The sequence below is a fragment of the Phalangium opilio genome, unplaced genomic scaffold (genome assembly GCF_054372755.1).
Source record: "Phalangium opilio isolate 3A_F unplaced genomic scaffold, DU_Popi_V2 ptg000113l_1, whole genome shotgun sequence".
Taxonomy (NCBI): domain Eukaryota; kingdom Metazoa; phylum Arthropoda; class Arachnida; order Opiliones; family Phalangiidae; genus Phalangium; species Phalangium opilio.
Window position 1 is genome coordinate 3,491,452 of NW_028324209.1, and position 18,693 is coordinate 3,510,144.

Here is an 18,693-nt window from a genome sequence, read left to right on the forward strand (position 1 = left end):
CATTCTCAATTTTAATACCATCGATAGATCAAAACGTTTCCATCAAAATCTTTTAAAGTTCCCACGTGTTTGGGAGGGGCATTTTAGAGTCTCGAGAAGAGCTCCCAATCTAATCCACATCCCGTGTTAATTCGCATTCCTTTCATTTAGACAAAGCGTGCTTCCATAGAAATCTATTAAAAACGCGGGCGTACATTCTAAAGTTTGGCTTAAACGCGCTAGCGCAGTTTTTACACGATAAAACATACGTCATCGACGCTATGGCTATAACATTTATCGAGCGACTTTATAACTACATGCTCTGTATAGTAAAAATCCTTAGGAACATAGTCCCGGGAAAGGAGCTATACGAGCACGTGGGGTCAAATACGAGAACAATGCAAAGTTATTTTCATTTCCGCATTGTGCATTGGATCAATTTATTTTTCGGTTAAGAATTGCTTATAATTTTCTTATAAAATGAATAAAATTAAATCTTTACTTAATATTACACCTATTCATCATTTTTAAAACTAAAGTTTATATTTATTTTTATTTTTTTTACATAATATTACAATTAATAGAGGCTACCCCTTCAACGTAATACCCTTATAGAATATGTTAAGGTCAGATTCTATAAAAAAATTCAGAATGTGAAAGATAGCGGAATGGCCCAACCCTTATCTCTGTCTTAACCCTTGGTTTTTCGTCAGATAATAAAAGTTAAATAATATTTTTGTTTAAATTAAAGGTATTTTCATCACTTCGTTAATCGCGAATAAGTAATTAAAACGGGAATTATTTATCAATACAATAAAAAGCGCGATATTGAGAAATATATATTTATAATGTGTTCCAAATTAGCTGATGAATTAAGTTGATTAGGTCGGTATGGCTATTAAAATTGAACTTTTGTAAATTTAAATTTAAGGATAGGATGGGCTGTGTTTATCGACTTCTAGAAGGAAATATTCGGTTGGTAGAAAGGCGTTTTGCAGCGCGCGCTAGGGACGTTAGGCTTAAGAAATCGATCCACCCAAATTTACCGCTCCTGAACTTTCTCGCTGCAGAGAATTCCTACCCAGCAGCCTCCTGGCGCAATATTTTTTTCCTTTTTTCTTTCTTTTTCGTTTAATTTCTCCTTGGTATATTTGGCGAAAAGAAAATCCTTATAAATAGGATGGTCATTGAGGGATTGAAGAACGTATTGTTGGTTTTAGTTGAAAGATTTAGGCGAAATATTAGGCCTAACAATCGAGTATTTGGGAAGCGCGGCGCGTAGGTTTTGATTAAGGCGAGTCTGAATTGCGCATTACGAAGGGCCCTATCGACTCGGTCAACTCATTTGTCGAACGTATCGGCCCAGAGATTAAATCAAACTACCTGAAAGGCTTCGAAACCTTTACTTGAACCTACAAGTACTAGGTGACGAATGTATATTTTAAGCCGAATGCTTTTGTAAAACAATATTTATATATAATCGTATATGGGCTCTGCTTTTGTTTATATCTTTGCTTTGCGCAGTACGTTTTTCTCGTTTTGAATGATGATATTTGTAATCTCTCGATTCAGCTTTGTTCTTTTTTTTAAGAGCCGCTTTTTCTTTTTACACGAATGCAAATCTAACGTCGCGTGTTTTGTACGTAACATCGAGTGCTTGGTTATATTTATAGCATTAACTGATTATTATTTTTCTTGGTGTGATTTCGTTCTCGGGATGTAGGTCCTTGCCAAAGCTGAGCGGCGAAGATGTGGACGGTTGTGGCGGAATGGGACCCCATGTGGGTGGCCCGCTTTCTTTCCACGCCGGGGGAAACTTCGAACCAATTCCTCACGACCACGACTTCTGCGAGAGAGTGGTCATCAACGTCAGCGGTCTTCGATTCGAGACGCAGCTCAGAACGCTCAATCAGTTTCCGGATACGCTGCTGGGAGATCCCACCCGGCGGATCCGGTACTTCGACCCCTTACGCAACGAGTATTTCTTCGATCGCAATCGTCCTAGCTTCGACGCCATTTTGTATTACTACCAGAGTGGAGGACGACTACGAAGACCCGTCAACGTCCCGCTGGACGTTTTCGCCGAAGAGATTAAGTTCTACGAGTTGGGTGAAGGGGCCTTTAACAAGTTCCGAGAGGACGAGGGTTTCATCAAGGAGGAGGAGAAGCCCTTGCCCAAAGACGAGAACCAAAAAAAGATCTGGCTGCTGTTCGAATACCCGGAGAGCTCGCAAGCGGCGCGGGTGATCGCCATCATTTCGGTCGTCATCATTCTACTGTCCATCGTCATTTTCTGTCTGGAAACCTTACCAGAATTCAAACATTACAAGATGTTCAACTCGACCAACAACCAAACGCGCGTTGTCGAGGATGAAGTGCCCAAATTAACGGAACCGTTCTTCATAATAGAAACCGGGTGCATTGTATGGTTCACCTTCGAACTCTTCGTGCGTTTCGTGGCCTGTCCGAATAAACTGGCCTTTTTCAAGGATGTGATGAACAGCATCGATTTGGTGGCCATTGTTCCTTACTTTATAACTTTGGCCACCGTTATCTCGAGCGAAAAGGCGCATCAGGAGGGAATCACCGCCCAACAGGAACGCAGCAACAATCAGGCCATGTCATTAGCCATTCTCAGGGTCATCCGTCTGGTCAGAGTATTCCGTATATTCAAGCTATCTCGCCATTCTAAAGGCTTGCAAATTCTCGGCAGAACTCTCAAGGCCAGCATGCGCGAGCTGGGTTTGCTCATTTTCTTTTTGTTCATCGGCGTCATCTTATTCTCGAGTGCCGTCTACTACGCGGAGGCGGACTCGGAGAGGTCTTATTTCAAGAGCATACCCGACGCGTTTTGGTGGGCAGTTGTCACCATGACCACCGTAGGCTACGGAGACATGCGACCTGTGGGCGTCTGGGGCAAGTTGGTTGGCTCCCTTTGCGCCATCGCTGGTGTCCTGACCATCGCCCTTCCTGTACCGGTCATCGTCTCCAACTTCAACTACTTCTATCACCGCGAAACGGACCAAGAGGAGATGCAGTCTCAGAACTTCAACCACGTCACCAGTTGCCCTTACCTACCTGGCACTGTTGGCTCCAAGCTCAAGAGGGATTCTCTTAGCGACTCCGCATCCGACATTATGGAGCTCGAAGAAGGCGTATTGCTTACGACAAACAACGCTAATAACGCTACTACGGGGCAGCCACCTCCCCCGCCTCCCGCCAATGCCGCCACCGACTCGACGGCGGGGGGCGGCGCTGGTGGTCCGCAGGACGAGCGCTCGAAAAAGCCCAACTGCAATCCTCGCCACAACAATAATCTCAACGCCCTATCCATAGAAACTGACGTCTGACAGTGAAAATCGCCAACCGCGCCACGGGATACCAAAGCTTTCCCTTCAGTCGACAGTTATGGGCTACTAAATAACGAGAACCTCTATTCTTTATATTCTTTGCTTATTTTGGAGGTGTCGAAACACTACGACCGTTACTGCTGCCGCGAACGGATCTAGTGGATTGTTCTACGTGTATCCTTTTTTTTTATAACCACACGCTCGCTCGGCCGACTAACAACGCCGAGCCTTTCCTACTAGACTTTCTCGCCACCTCTAATTAATAGTTGCCAAGGCCGAAACTGACCTCCTCAACACCCCTCATCTACATCTACAGCTGTAAGTACTCAAATTCCTTATCTACACTCTCAATTTACATTTACCTATACGCATACACTTCCCCATCACCACTTTCAATATAAAAACGGGCATTTCCCGAGTTTCATATAGACTTTGTTCCCGGATGAACGTCACCAGCATACAATGGCGGCCATTTTCCTTAGCTCTCTAGCTTCCCGAGTGGTCATTTTGAACCACCCTAAAAATATAGTTTTTCTGTCCCTGGAACAAAGTCTATTATTTGCCAATAGTTTTAAGCAAAAGGTTACAAATTTAAATTTGGTATGATACAAGTGTTTGATAATTCCGAGGTCCAATGCAAAGTAGACCATTTCTAGGGGTTTAGGGTGTATTAAGACGCAATATGCTTGGTATAAATATAAAGGTATTCTCAATAAGCGCATCTTCGCGTGAGGAAAGGCTGCCATGTTTTATGCGGAAATCAATTTTACGTTATGGAACAAACCTAGCCCCATTTTGGTTCCCAGATTATGGTGTTTTACGCGCGCATTTTGTTTAGAAAATATCGGGTAGAAAATTCAAAATTTTATCATGGCAAGGACCCACCCAAAGACACAATGCAATGCTGGACTCAGGAATTCAGCGTTGTATTCTTGGAGACTGAGATTCCCATACAATTGATAGCTTTCGAAGCAGTGCTCTTGGCAAAAACCGTTTCATTAGGAAAAAATATACAGGGTGTTTCTGATTAGTCTACCATAAGTAAAGGGGGATGTTCTTTTATTTGATTTTGAGTCAAAAATGTAATATCTATGACATTTTGTCGTCCGGGCCACTGTTTTCGAGTTAAGATTGGATGCTGTATTTTACGGATGACCCCTTAAATTTAATTAAGAAACTGATTTAGACAACGATTTCTAATTTAATTAAGGGGTCATCCCTAAAACACCCAAATCAAACAGTGACCCGGACGGCAAAATGTCCTAGAACATTTTCGACACAAAATCTCCAAAAGAACACCTCCCCCCTCCTTAAATTATGTCAGACCTATCAGAAACACCCTGTATAAATTAGACAATGAATTCTTATTTTGTCGCGCGATGATACCAGGAAAAAATGGAAGTGAAACGGGGGATTTTTTTTTTGTTATCTGGCATCGAGATATTGGCAAGCACTATACACTTACGCCATAGTGACGTCAATAAAGGGGTACGATACAAGATCCTCCCAGATCTCAAAGTATCATCGCGGCATCGTAAAGATTTCCCGTTTCACATCGATTTTTCTTTTACCAGGAATGCATACGGCTAATAGGAATCTTTGCGCAGCCATTTTATAAACTTACGTATTTATGTATGACGAATTTTAACTCGCGAATAATCTATCTCGCTAAGCCTCGCATCTTGCGCAATTACTGACCTGGCGTTCCTTCCAACCAGTTAGAAAGACGTCAGAATTGTGACGCGTGGCCCACGTTTTGTAGAAATTAACGTGGGAGATATGTAAACGCAATTACTCCTATTAGGTGCATCAGAAATACATAGACCCATATAGTAACATCTGATTGAAGGGCTAAAACTTTGTTAAACCGCCAGCTTCTCCTTCCTCGCATCTCATAGGTTATAGATAGTTTTCACACATGGAGGATTCATACCATTTACACCAGGAGGCCAGGCTACCTGGAATACAAAAGCAGACGGGTTTTTGTCCTCCAGGTAGCCCGGCCTTCTCGTGTAAATGGTATGAATTCTCCATGTGTGAAAACTATCTATTCCAATGTATACGATATTTTGGATAACTCTGTTGTGGCGCGCGATATCACTCATAAAATGGCCTCTTTAAGATTCCGAGTTGAAGAAATATGTATTCCTGTTTATACTGATAGAAAAGAGTAATAATGTAGCCCCTTGATCTACGCTAAATGTATGGACTTACGGACATAAACTTACGGATTTATTCAAAATTTGAAAAGGGGAATAGGGAAACACTATCTAGGAAAAAGGGGCAGAAGTTTTGGTACTCAAATATATGTCGGAGGAGTCAAAGATTGCGACCTTATTTCAAGGCGGGGTCCTATATAATATCTATCGACTTTTTTTGGACTACCATCACGTAACTCTTTATTATAACTACGTGCTTTAACACCGCGATTCCCCTCCGCGTACGCTTTCTTCCACTCAGACTCCGCTATAGTCATTCGCCAGAGATGGTTTGGGAAAACCCCAGATAAAGATATTTGGCCGCTCACCATCATTTATCTCGATAAGGTTAGGTTATATTATATTAAACTTCACACTTCAACGGTAAATAAAAAACATAAAAAGTTAAAATTTTGACTGAATGACTGATAATCAAGGCTCAGTACAAATTAACCGCTTTCCATAGAAGTCTTAAACTAAATTTGCAGAGTAATAGGTATATATTAAGACATATTTTAAAATGAAATGGCGGACCGAAATGTTACCAGCGCCTCGTTAGTCTGTTTCAAACGATTTCAATTATACAGGGTGTTTCTGATAAATCTGGCATAAATTAACGGGGATGTTCTTTGGGCGATTTTGAGTCGAAAATGTTCATATACAGGGACACTGTTTTCGAGTTATGATTTGAGTATTTTAGGGATGACCCCTTAATTGCACTAGAAATCATTGTCTAAATCAGTTTCTTAATAAAGGGGTCATCCATAAATATCAAACCATAACTCGAAAACAGTGACCCGGACGGCAAAATCAGACATAGAACATTTTTGACTCAAAATCGTTCAAAGGAACACCCCCCTTAATTTATGGCAGGCTTATTTGAAACATGCGGTATTTATTAATAATACTTGTTCCCCTATCATCCAATAGATGTTCTTTAGGACTTTAGGGGTTGAACGTGCCGCCATATTTAAAAATGACGGCTCAAAAAGCAATGTTCAAATATGTCCTGAAGGCTTTCTTTTCTTGGCATCGAATTTAAGGAATAGGTCAACGTATTATCATTGAGAAAGCAAATTAGGTAACTGGGTGGCTGACAGAAGAAAACCTCATAATTATTTTATACCCAGTTTTGTCACTATAGGTCAATTAATCTTCGATTAGTTCAAATTCATGGTCCAACGTTTCGCTTAAAAGGCAACCTGATACTCAAGCTTAACTCGTTACACTCAACTCGAAGACAAGATTTGTCGTTTTAGATTTCTCGGTTAGCGCAAAAGCTGGTTTCAGACAAATAGTATATACAGCGTTTTGAATCAATCGATATTTCTAAGTTCAATTAAAAAAATCCCTGACGTTTCCAAGTTTTCCCTGACTGTCTGAAGGCATTTTCCCCACTTTGGTTCGCGGAAGAGTCAGAATATAGTGTCTATAAATGACTAATATCATGTGCTAATAAATATATAATTTCTGACACTGCAGGAAAATATGAAATTACCTGACTTTCATGAAATATTGAAACTTCTCTGATAGTTTGCGCTCATTTGCAAAAAGGGGGCTTTTCTAAAATAGATCCGTTGCAACTCAAATTCGCGTAATTTTAATTGTTTGTACATAGGCCTGAGTGTAAGTTTTGTTTTGCGATTTGAAAAACCGTCCAAAAATCGAACTAGTTAAAAGTTCAGCTAGTTGTATCGTTCAATGATATTGAAATCTAATCCAGTTAACGCGAGGTTCCATTTGGATGACCATAACCTCCGATAGGAGGCTCATTTATTAAAACAAAGCCCGCTCGCGTACGTCATTCGTAAAAATGACATATACTCAAGATTGATCGTGTTTAATTTGAGATCAAAATTTATCGAGGAAGAAAAAATTCTAAGAACACATCGCCTTATAAAATAATTACCGAAATCTGACGTGCTTCAAATATTGAAGGATTGATGTCAGCGGTTGAAAGGCAAGGATGTTACCAAGTATGGCGGGTTTTTTTTTTTTTTTTTAACAATTCTGCGTTATACATTTTCATATATCGGTATAATTTCTCTTAGTCCGTACGAATTACTTTAATGTTCTAGAAAAACTATAGTTTTAGCTTCCTAGACAAAGCGGTTTGGGCTGGGCGTTGCTGATCAGTCAGTAGTAAATAAAGCATAGAGATGAATAATTTTTCCAAATTTCTCATTATTTTTGCAAATTATACTAATATTTATTTTAACTTTGTTATATTATACAAGATGTATCAAAGGGTTAATTATAGTCGAGAATTGTCTCGAGATTCAAAAATATCTGCAAAGGCCTATTATATGTCTAAATGATGAGGCCTTGAGCGCCTGGGTAACTGGCTTTCCCCCAAAATCATCATTGGCAGACGAATGATCACTTTCCCAGTTTGAAATTCGAGAAAAACCCAAGGCCCTAACCGGGTGCAATATTATTGTTTTAATAGGCAGCTTTTTCTTTGCATTTTTGCCTGGTTCTATTACAATCACTATCGATAATTTGGACTCGAGACGAGAGTGCCAAACCATTTTATGAAATAGCTATGACGCGTCGAATTTAGCTTGAACGGAGTCTGCGCGTTGACTGTTCTCTTTTCCCGCACTCGAAAGGATCGAGCGAGTCCTTCTCAATCTATGCCCACACTCCGGGATAGTGGTTTCGATGTTTCTCGATATACGAAGCTGCGGAGCGCTTCTTCGTCTAGCTTAATTCCCCGAGTTTCTCCTTAACAGTGGGGTGCATGCGGCTACTTTTACTTAACTCGCGCCATTTAATGTTCAAGTGCCTCCTTTGGATCACTCCCTCGCTCTCACTCTCACACACTCTCTCTCCAAAAACAATATTTGAAATTCTTACTAGTCCTTGTTTCAATCCAATCATATTGTCCATTTAAATTTTGAATAAATTCTTAGTTGTTCGTAAGAAAAAAAAAATCAGGAACAAGTAATGATAGAAGGGGATAATTGGAGAAGGATGACACTCTGTATCCTCTTATTGCTTTAGTTAGGTAACACGCTTCTTCCCACGCTCACTCAAGCCGCGTTTACATGAGACACTTTGAAACCGTTTTAAACCGTTTTGGAATGTACAAAAAAAGAATATTAAGTTGATAAAACCAGAGATCTTTCACGAGAAAATGCAAATATTATTTTTTAAAAAGTGTTAGGCCTTTCCAAAACGGTTGAAAACAGGTTCCAAAGTGTCTCGTGTAAACGCGGCTTCATTTTCTTCGCTCTCCCGCTCATCAAACTTCAAACATGGGCATAGCACCGTGCTAGGGTGAATTCTTTAAAAGATACATCTCCTATGAATATGTGATAGACTTCTGCTCCTTATAGGCCTAGTTTTACTTTATATTTTTAGTTACATAGCAAATTAGCAAAATGTTAGCCATTTATCCATCCCCATCTTTTATAATGGCGACTCCCAACTCGTTACAGCGTCGTCTTACTTCTTAACGTCTCAACGATACTAAATACTTAAGGTTACATCATGAAACGCTGCGCTTTGAGTAAATAAGCGAAGTACTTTTATAAAATGGAAAGGGAGATCGTCGGAGTATTTGATATAGACATACTTTTTCCTTTCCGATGATACCATAAGTTCATGAGATATGTTCCATAAGTTTGTCACTGGTTACAAACTGGAGCTTGTCACGAAGTGACCCAGGTCATAAATTCTCGTAAAACGACGCCTGGTGAGGGCTGTCATAGGTTTAGTAATGCGGACTAAATAGGAAGATGGAAGTCCTGCAACACCGAGTGTAGTCAATTCTCTCGAACTAGCTCTCAGTTAAGTCTCAAGCATTACGAAGTACAGGTAGTGTCATGCTTATGGAACATATCTAATATAAACTTATGACGATACTAATTACACGGGGTTACAAGTTCAGGCTATTTAAAATATCTTTGGTTTTTTTTGTTTTTAAAATTCCGTCTTTAATTTAGGTTCCTCATATTTTCTGTACGCAATCGCACATTCATCTGACATTGTAAGGATGATGAGGAATTCAGGAACGTTCGGCCGTGTCTGGACCTGAACTTTATCGGGTACGTTATTACATTTCCTACTAAGTTTAAACACCACCCTTGGTAATGGCGAAATCAGACCAGAAAACCACGCAGCCCCCTTTACGTCTTTGAACGTTCACATATCTTACATGGATTCTTGGCTTGTAGGGTCAAGTGGTTCCCCTACAAGTTGACTTTCCTCGCGAACTCCAGTTTTGGTTTGGCGAAGGCAGGAAGCATATGTTTCGGGCTTTATAAGTGCACTTATAAATTTAGCCTTCGCCAAGCCAAAACTGGAGTTGGTAAGGAAAGTCAACTTGACGGGGAATCACGTGACCCGCTCTTTGCTTTAAGATACATTATTGAGAGCTAATCGTAAACTAAAGAGGGGGGAAAGAATGAAATCTCGCGTGTAGTCAATTTGTTCACGACAAGGTCTCAGCGTGTGTATGGATTATACCCGGAATACATAGGGCTGATGGGAATAATTGTGTCTCCCCCCCAAATATCTGCAACGTTAATTTCTAAGAGGGTTTTGTGGGCCGGGCTTAAGAACATACTATCAGACAACGCCTCATAATTTTTGGACCTCTAACCGTAATTTCATTCGTTCGTAGCAGCGTGAGGTCAGACGGGGTAAAATTATTATTCGTCATACCAGAAGTGAGATGAGACCAGAAGCACTCGGCGAAAGTGAATATTTTTGATAACACAAGAACGGTTGGCCCTCTAGTAGCAGTTTCTGAATTTCCCCTCCAAAACGTGAGACGCTCGCGGTGGTAGACGGCCGAACTAGATTCAAGGAGCTGCGTCCGTGTTCCGCCGCTTTAGGTTGAGGGGAAGGGGGTAGGAAATGTTTATGGAACGCGACCGATTTTTTTCTCTGTAGTGTAGGCGCGTGGGAAGCGGCATAAAATCCTCAAATTTGTTCACTAGTGCCAGGATCTACTATCAATGCTAGAGCCCTTCACTTCTAGTCTCATCTCACTTCTGGTCATACATAATGATCAGTCAAACTCTTCCCATAAAACCCAAAACCTCATATACATTCGAATAACCAATGAGATGCGAGGAAGGATAGAGGAGCTGGCGGTATAACGAAGTTTTTAGTCCTACCCCAGATGTTAGTATGGGGTCTGTGGGCGTTTAAAGATTCCAAGTGGAAGAAATTTACGCATTCCTGGTTATATACAAGCCTGATAATACATTATAAACAAGTGGTAAAATGTGTCAAACATTGTACGCCTCAGTTAGCGAAAGAAATAAAAACATACATATATTTTCGAACGTCATTCACGCCATTACCAAGATTGAGTGATTAGTATTTGGTTGTTTCTATACTTAAATTGTTCCCTTTAAATTTTCAGCTAGGCTTTGGAAGCTTTTAAAGAATTAAGCAATCGAGAAAATTATTTCCTTAACCAGACTTTCTCAGTATTTAAAAAGGAACCATATTGGTTTCTTTATTTAAAAATATATAGAAGTTCTCATCAAAGAAAAAAAAAATATTTGAAAAAAATGAATTTTTTTCAACCATAAAAAACGTGTTACGTTTAAAACAGGAAGAAGAAAAAAAGCTACAATATTTCATCTTTTATCTCCGCCGCAACTCTGAAGAAGAAGAATAAAGGAAGTCACGCTAAAAAAAAAAAAATAAAATAAAATGGAAGATTAATTTTCATTATTCATTAAGATTACTGAGAGAACTCAAATCCTCTAAAAATCTAGTGCACGTGATAACGAAAACTTAAAGCATGGATTATAACTAAAACGAGAAATCGCCACAAGAACGTCGACTCCGAGTTCAAGAGGCAAACAAAAATGTTCAAAGAAATTTCATTTCCAGTTTTGTCACAAAAACGTGGAAGAAAAAAAAATTAAAAAAGTGAAAAAAAAAAAATAGAAAAAAAAATAATAATAAACCATACGGTTTTTGCTTAAAAAAATGTTAAAATGAACCAAAATACTCTCACATCTCCAGCCAAAAACTTTAATAACGCTATTATAAATTCACTTCAACTATATATTTACAGAATTTCTCTATCTCGCTATATCTAAAAATCCCCCTTAAAAGGTTTTCTAAAAATTAGATATTACCACTTAAAAAAAAAACAAACCCTATGATTTTTAACAAAAAAATATAAAAAAAAACCTTTACCCCAACAAAAATAACTATAAATAAAAAAAAATACGAGAAAAGGTTGGTTTCTTAGCCGAAAGAAATACAATAAGGTCAGCCCCCACAAAAAAAATATTAATTTGTTTTTTTAATTTTATATTCAAAATTTAAAAAATAAAACAATCCCCTGAAAAAAAACGGCAAAAGGAATCAATAATAAAAAATGTATACTCCGTCTAAAAATTAAGAGCACTTTAAAACAAACTTGTCAAAAATCTCAACAAAAAAAAAATATAAAAAAAACTCGAAAAAAAGTAAAAATTTTAAAAACGAAGGCTTTAAAAATATATTAGAAATAATTATTTTTTATTTATTATCTAAAAAATACGAGTCGAAAATTAGAAAAATCTAGTCATTTTTTCGTTTGCATCGAGGAGAATCGAAACAAAGTTAAAAAATAAAATAAAAAACCTAATCGAAATTAAAATATATATATATTAAGTCGGTGGAATTAACCGCCACGTTGCTCAGAAGATGGCGCTTTAAAAGACTGGTAGTCCTGGTCAATTACGGCGTATTATTTACTTAAATTATAATCCCTTTTAAGTCCGTTAACGTGAATGAAAAATAAAATAAAAAAATCATACTACCCTCCGATATTTATAAAAAAAATTATTCCAAATCTTGGATTAATTATTTGTTTTACGCAACACGAAAACTTTAAAACACTTTTCTCTCTATCTCTGTGATTTTAAAATAATAGAGAAATTACCAAAAAAAAACAACAAACAAACAAACAAACAAAAAAGTCCAAAAGACTTCATATATTTCAGTGCCCCGCCCATTATGGTGTGACGTCATAAGCCTTCGATAACGAGTTACCAAAAAAAAAATAAAAATAAAATAAAGTTGGTTCTAAGTATTTTTTTATTGTTAATATAATTTTAGTTGTGGCCCCTTTTCAAAGGCGCGAGAAAATTAAAAATGATAAATATAGTTTGTACCTTGTTATTCAAAACTTAGTTTAACACGCTATAAAATTTAAAACGTTTACAGTCGCGTCTTTGAAAACGCCACTTTAAAGAGTTAAAAAAAAAGTCAACAGGGGTAAATAATTACGAGAGAGCATTCAGCCGACAAAAATATTGTAGATACGTGTAATTAAAAATATATAGGAAAAAAATTTAAAATAAAACATAAGGCACGTAAAGAAATAAGTAATAATGTTTAAAAATTATCTAGTAAAGCCTCTAGACACGCGAATGCTAAAAAAAAAAAAATAATAGGACAATTAAAAAACAACCAACCCGCATAAACTATCTTTAGAATTTAAGCTTTTCAAAATATTAAAAAAAAAATTAATAAAATAAACATCACGTGGTATCCAATAATGGAGACCACGTGGCAGCCTCCCTGAATACTTACATGATCCCGTACGAAAGCAAAATTCTAATAATACATAACATTTCCCTGTCATTATCTATTCAATTATAAGCATTATAAACTAAATAAAAATAATTTTCACCTTTTAAAAAGATAACTAAAACCTAAGAAATACAAAAATACCAACTTAAAAAAAAAAATAAATAAATAAAAATTGAAATATCTGGGATAGGAAACAAAAAATGTCGTGTTTATCGTTAATCTCACCTAATGATAGTAAAACAAAAAAAAATTTAAATATATTAAAACCTTATTAAAAATCCCTCGTACTAGCTTAAAAATTATTTAACAAAAAACGTTACGTTTTACAATATTTAAAAAAATTAATAAAAGCGCGAGGCGATAGTGATATCTCAAATTGGAACGAAGTTAATATTTAAAAAGTTGAAAAAAAAAATTATTAATTAAATAGGAAAATTGTTGGATTGACAAAATTATTATAAAATTTAAACGTTTTTTTCCGCTAGGAACAAATTAAATGCTAAAAAAAGGGCGGATGGCACCGCGTGTTATAAATTTTAAAGACGTGATATCGAAACAATTGATGATTGGCTAAAATTCGACACAAACAAACAAACCCCAAAAGCCCCCCTTCCCCCAGCTCCGTATTGAAAATTAAATATTTAAAAATTACTCGGCGCGAATCAGAAATAAATAATTATTTGAGCTTAATCAGTAAACAAAAAATGTAGTTTAAAATCTATTTCCAGTCGCGCCCGGGGGATTAGAAATACGATTTAGGGTAAATATTAAATAATAAAAATTATAATAAATATAATAAATATTAATAAATAAAAAAATAATAATTCGGGTTGATTAAAAGGCTTAAAAAGATGACCCTAGATCAAAAAAAAAAATACAAATTTTGTTTGTTAAATTTATTAATTCTAACATACTTAAAAAATAGTATGATATAAGAGAAAAATGTTTACGCTAAACGTACAACTTATAAAAAAATTATAGATTAAAAAACCACAAGGTGCTATAAAAATTATTATTTTAATTTTCTTAGACAGACCTTTTTCATTGTCTATCCCCCGTCCCCCTTCCTTCGAAAAATTTAACAACAAAAAAACTCGAAAAAAAAAAATCCTAAAATATATCCTCTCAAAATAAAAATAGAAAACCCCAAATATTCTAATAAAATGGCACATTTTCAAATAACTACTAAGCAAGGGGACAAAAAAAATATTAAATCATTTAAAAATTTCACGAAAAAGTCTTTTTGAAGGTTTTTGAAAAAAAAAAAATACCAAATCGTGTTTAAAAAAATGAAAAAAAAATTACTATAACAATGTTTTGCCATGGAGTAAAATCATTAAAAAATCACCCACAAATTAACCCCCATAAAGTATTGACCAAAAAAAAAAATTCTTTTCTCGATAGTAACGCGCCATCTATTTCAAGAAAAAAAAATTAAATAATAAAAAAATATATAAAGCGCGCTTCTGAGGTTCGTATTTAAGCCTGTTTCAGCCAAAAATAATAATAATAATAATAATTAATAATAAAAAGAGCCGAATAGGTTTTTTTCGGCATTGTTGTGCAATATTAACTAATAAAAAAAAAAGAAAATAGAATTTGAGGCATTAGGCAAAACAAAAAGAAATTAAAAAAACCCAGCCATTGTAGTGTATATAGTCTTAAAAATATTATATAAAAAACATTAAGGTAAAAAAAATTATTAGACATCCAGGAAATATGGTGGCTAAAGTATCGTTCATTGGTTACGTAAAAAAACAAACTAATATAAAAAACAAAAACCTTTAGCAATTTCTTCTAAAAATAACTAAAAAAATAAATAAATAAAACTAGCCATAAACAAAAACCAGCATCACCTTGCGGGTTTTAAAAAAATGGCAAGAAGTTCTTATAAGTGCTCTTACGAAGCTTAAAAGTTGTTTTTTGCAGGGAGGCGAATAGGGAACTCAAAAAACAAACAAATAAATAAATAAACAACCTATTATTTACAAAAAACAGCGGAATAAAAATTAAATAAATACAGGCCTAGTATTATCAGCACACACACAAACACACATTGATTGTGAAGGCGCAGTACCGTTTCCGAGGTATATATAAATTCTCATAGTAATAATTAATATTACTTCCAAAATAACTAACTAATAAATAAATACCCCGCTACGCTTAAATGGTGGTGCTGAATCAATAGGTTTATATGAAAATCGATACTGTATAATATAAGAATCTCAATTTCAAAACAAAAAAAAAAGATCCAAGATACATACGAAAATATAAAACCAAAACAACAAAAGTAAACACGAAACGAAAAATTGGCAGTGTGATAACAAATTTAAATTCCAGCAACTAATTTTTTTTTTAAATAATTCTCGGTTTTTTATTCGTTCGTTTTCAGCCATGTTTTCGCGCGTAAATTTTATTCCCCAATTATTCACTAATTATTCCCCATTTAATTGCTGAATATGAATTGGTCCAGATTGATAATACCTTCAAATTTCGATTTGGACAAATCATATTGGCAACGTTAAACTTTTGCTCTAATTAATTTAAAAAAAAAACAATTAACGAAGAAAAAAACCTAAATAATATATTACAACGTGCCAAGCCAAAAAAATATATATATTAATAACTCGATGTAAAAATTTACTATTATTATTTTAGTGTAAGTCGTTAAAAGGTTTAAATGCTACGGATTATAATATTTGTGATCGAAAAGGTATTTAAAATAACACGTTAGTCGGAATTAATATATATATATAAATATTACCAGATTAGTTACTGGTAAGACGAGTATTATCCTGTAATATTTGACCTAATGACACTACACTACAACAAACTATTTTATTTTCTTACTTATTTAAACTTGAGTAAAAAAATCGGGCTTTAAATGTTTCAGGGCTAAATTTCAGTGAGACATTTTTCACGGGTGAAGTTTAATTATTAAATAATTAGGGTATAGAAAAGATCAATTAAATATAATTTAATTTTAATCGCAATTAATCAAAACACAAGGGTAATAATCTAGCATTATTCTCCAGTCTTTAGCAGACGAAATTAACACGTAGTTAAATGATTATGAATTGTTTTAAGTTATCATAGATGCAATATCAAAATGGTGAAAAAATAATTTTAAATACATTTTGCCCTAAAAATGCCTCAGTGAAAATTATCATAGATTTAAAAATATAATTTATTACCGGTAGTTAGTACTTTAGAAGAATAAAAATCAGGGTGCGTATGACTGAATAACCAAAAAAATTAACTTGAAATGGGATAGATATCGCTCCTAAAAAACAACAATTTTAACGTAAAATTAAAAGTTGTTAAATAAATCAGATTTCAGTATTTGGTAGGTACTGAAGTTTGTGATTTTTCATCCCATTAAGCAAGTTTTTAAAAATGTGTAATTTATGCAAGCCTGTTGTATCGTACGTAAAATCCGTTAAAATTAATTATACCTTAAATCCCTGATTATTTAAAAAAAAAATTAAAAAAGGTCAAATGCAATGAATATCACATTTATTTTTAATTTTTCAAAATTTAAAAACCAACCACATTTTTAATTTTTTTGTTTTCAAAATAGAAAAATTATTTACGAATGTGGCGCAAATAAAAACGCGAGCTATAATAAAAAAAACCAAAAGAAATAAAATCTAGGATCATCGTAAGAAATATAAGAAAAAAAATCGAGTTCAAATTCTTACATATTTCACGTAATTCCGTCTATAATAAAAATTAAAAGTAGGATTGTTTATTTTTTAAACCTCCCTCTCTCCCCTTGTAGAAACATTAACATCTTTATTGTAAATATTTATAGCTAACGTTTCAAAACTTACGGATGGTGGGGGCTCATATATTTATAAGTACTTTTCAAAAAATAAAAATAAAATTATAGGCCTATGCAAATACGAAAATAGAAATAAGTTCATTTAAATTAAAAAATAATTAATTATATCGCGGAACTTCAACTTAGTCTATTTAATAAAGGCTAGTTTTCGCAGGGACAATTTTTTCCTTAATTTAACACTACTTTATATTTAAATGGTTAAAATTTTCAATTTATTTTAAAAATTTTTAAGTTTGTTTATTTTATCCAATTAAAGCCAAGGCGAAAATACCCTTATTCGAATGGGAAGATAATAATAAGTTTTGATTTTAATTTTTCGTTAGTCTTAATATAATTATTTTTGCTAATTTCGATCGTTTGAGAATTTTTAGCTAATTACACGCAAAGCCAAATTAAAATAACATTCCTCAAAATATAGGCCTATTTAAAGAAGTAGGGTTTAAAAAAGAAGAAATAAATAATATATTGTAAATTATTATAAATAATTTATAGCTTTAAATTGTTGAAAAACTAATAATAATAATACTAAGGTATTTGAACACTTCGGGGATTTAATATTTCATTCTCTCATAATTTGTAAATATATTTCAAAACAAAAAAAAAGTTTATGGCTGTGGTTCACTTTATAGGCCAGCGAAATAAAACATTACGATATTGTGGTGCTACTCTGGGGAATTTTATTATTATTATTATTATTATTTTAGCCGATTACCGAAATAAATAGCGGTAAACAAATTCCTATATAACGATTAGAAAAAACAAATCAAATTTCTAATTTTGTTGCATATGGCCTTAATTAACATTACAAAATTTGTAAACACCCCCTTAGAGAGAGAAACAAACCAATAGATGGCGTATATAATTTAAAAAGCCCCGCACTATGTAACACTTAAAAAAAATAACTGTTGATAAAATTAATAAATTTTTCTTCTTTGTTATAATTATTTCACACTAAATATATTAGTTATGAAAAAAAATTTAATCACGCTAACAAAAAACGTATGGTTGAAAGAAAAAAAAATGATTTAATGATTTATATTATGCAATTTTTACCACGTGCAATGTGATAAGAATGGAAACATATCCGAATTTAATTTCTTTCTTTTTTTTTTAATTTTTAATAATTTTGGTTTTATTCCATAAATCAATCGACCTTGGTTATTATTAATTATTTCGGTTCGTGTTCCCATTAAATATATGTTAAAAAATTTGATTTTCAAAACAAACCAAAAAAAATCGCTGCAATGTGAGAAAAAAAATGAAGAAAAAGTGAATAAAAAAGTACACAAACAAACAACAAACAAAAACAAAAAAAAAGAAACACATACAACAACACAAAACCCGACTTCCTGTTCCCCTACCTTGCAAATTTAGACCAGGAAAAATTAAAAAAAAAAAAAAAACGGAAAAATAAACTCTTTCATGAAGTTTGTAGACGACGCGCTCAAAAAAATAAAGTTTTGTTCGTTTTACCAAAAAGCCAAAAACATTTTTGATCATTTTATATTGCACGTAAATTAAGGTCAAGTTTCATTTCAGTGGTAATCGGTTTACAGAAAAATGATTAAGGCATCAAATTTCCCCATGAAAAAAAAAATATTCGATGGATGAAAATATTTAAGGCACATTCGAGACAGTTTCTTTCGCCAATCACCAGCATTATTGCGCTCTGCCCATATAAATTAATTTAATGTGAGTACATCATGAACACTGTTTGTGTGTGAATGGGCCTTAAAGTTTTGAGAAACTCGGTGCGATGTGTAGA

The 18,693-nt window shown here is 34.4% G+C and overlaps 2 protein-coding genes across 6 annotated transcripts in view; one reads left to right on the forward strand and one right to left on the reverse strand.

Moving 5' to 3' along the window:
* Sh (Potassium voltage-gated channel protein Shaker) overlaps positions 1-18,417 on the forward strand; it is a 60,719-nt gene extending 42,302 nt beyond the window's left edge. For 3 of the 4 annotated variants that reach the window (XM_089853231.1, XM_089853230.1, XM_089853228.1), the window contains 3 exons: positions 1,703-3,647; positions 9,478-9,579; positions 10,908-18,417. In XM_089853231.1, the coding sequence (XP_089709357.1) occupies positions 1,703-3,329 (1,627 nt within the window). In that variant the 3' untranslated portion in view covers positions 3,330-3,647; positions 9,478-9,579; positions 10,908-18,417. The remainder of the gene's footprint in view (positions 1-1,702; positions 3,648-9,477; positions 9,580-10,907) is intronic. The other variant, XM_089853229.1, reaches the window with a different exon arrangement.
* Positions 1-18,693, reverse strand: part of snRNP-U1-70K (small ribonucleoprotein particle U1 subunit 70K) — a 76,983-nt gene that overhangs the window by 48,237 nt on the left and 10,053 nt on the right. The window lies entirely within an intron of this gene.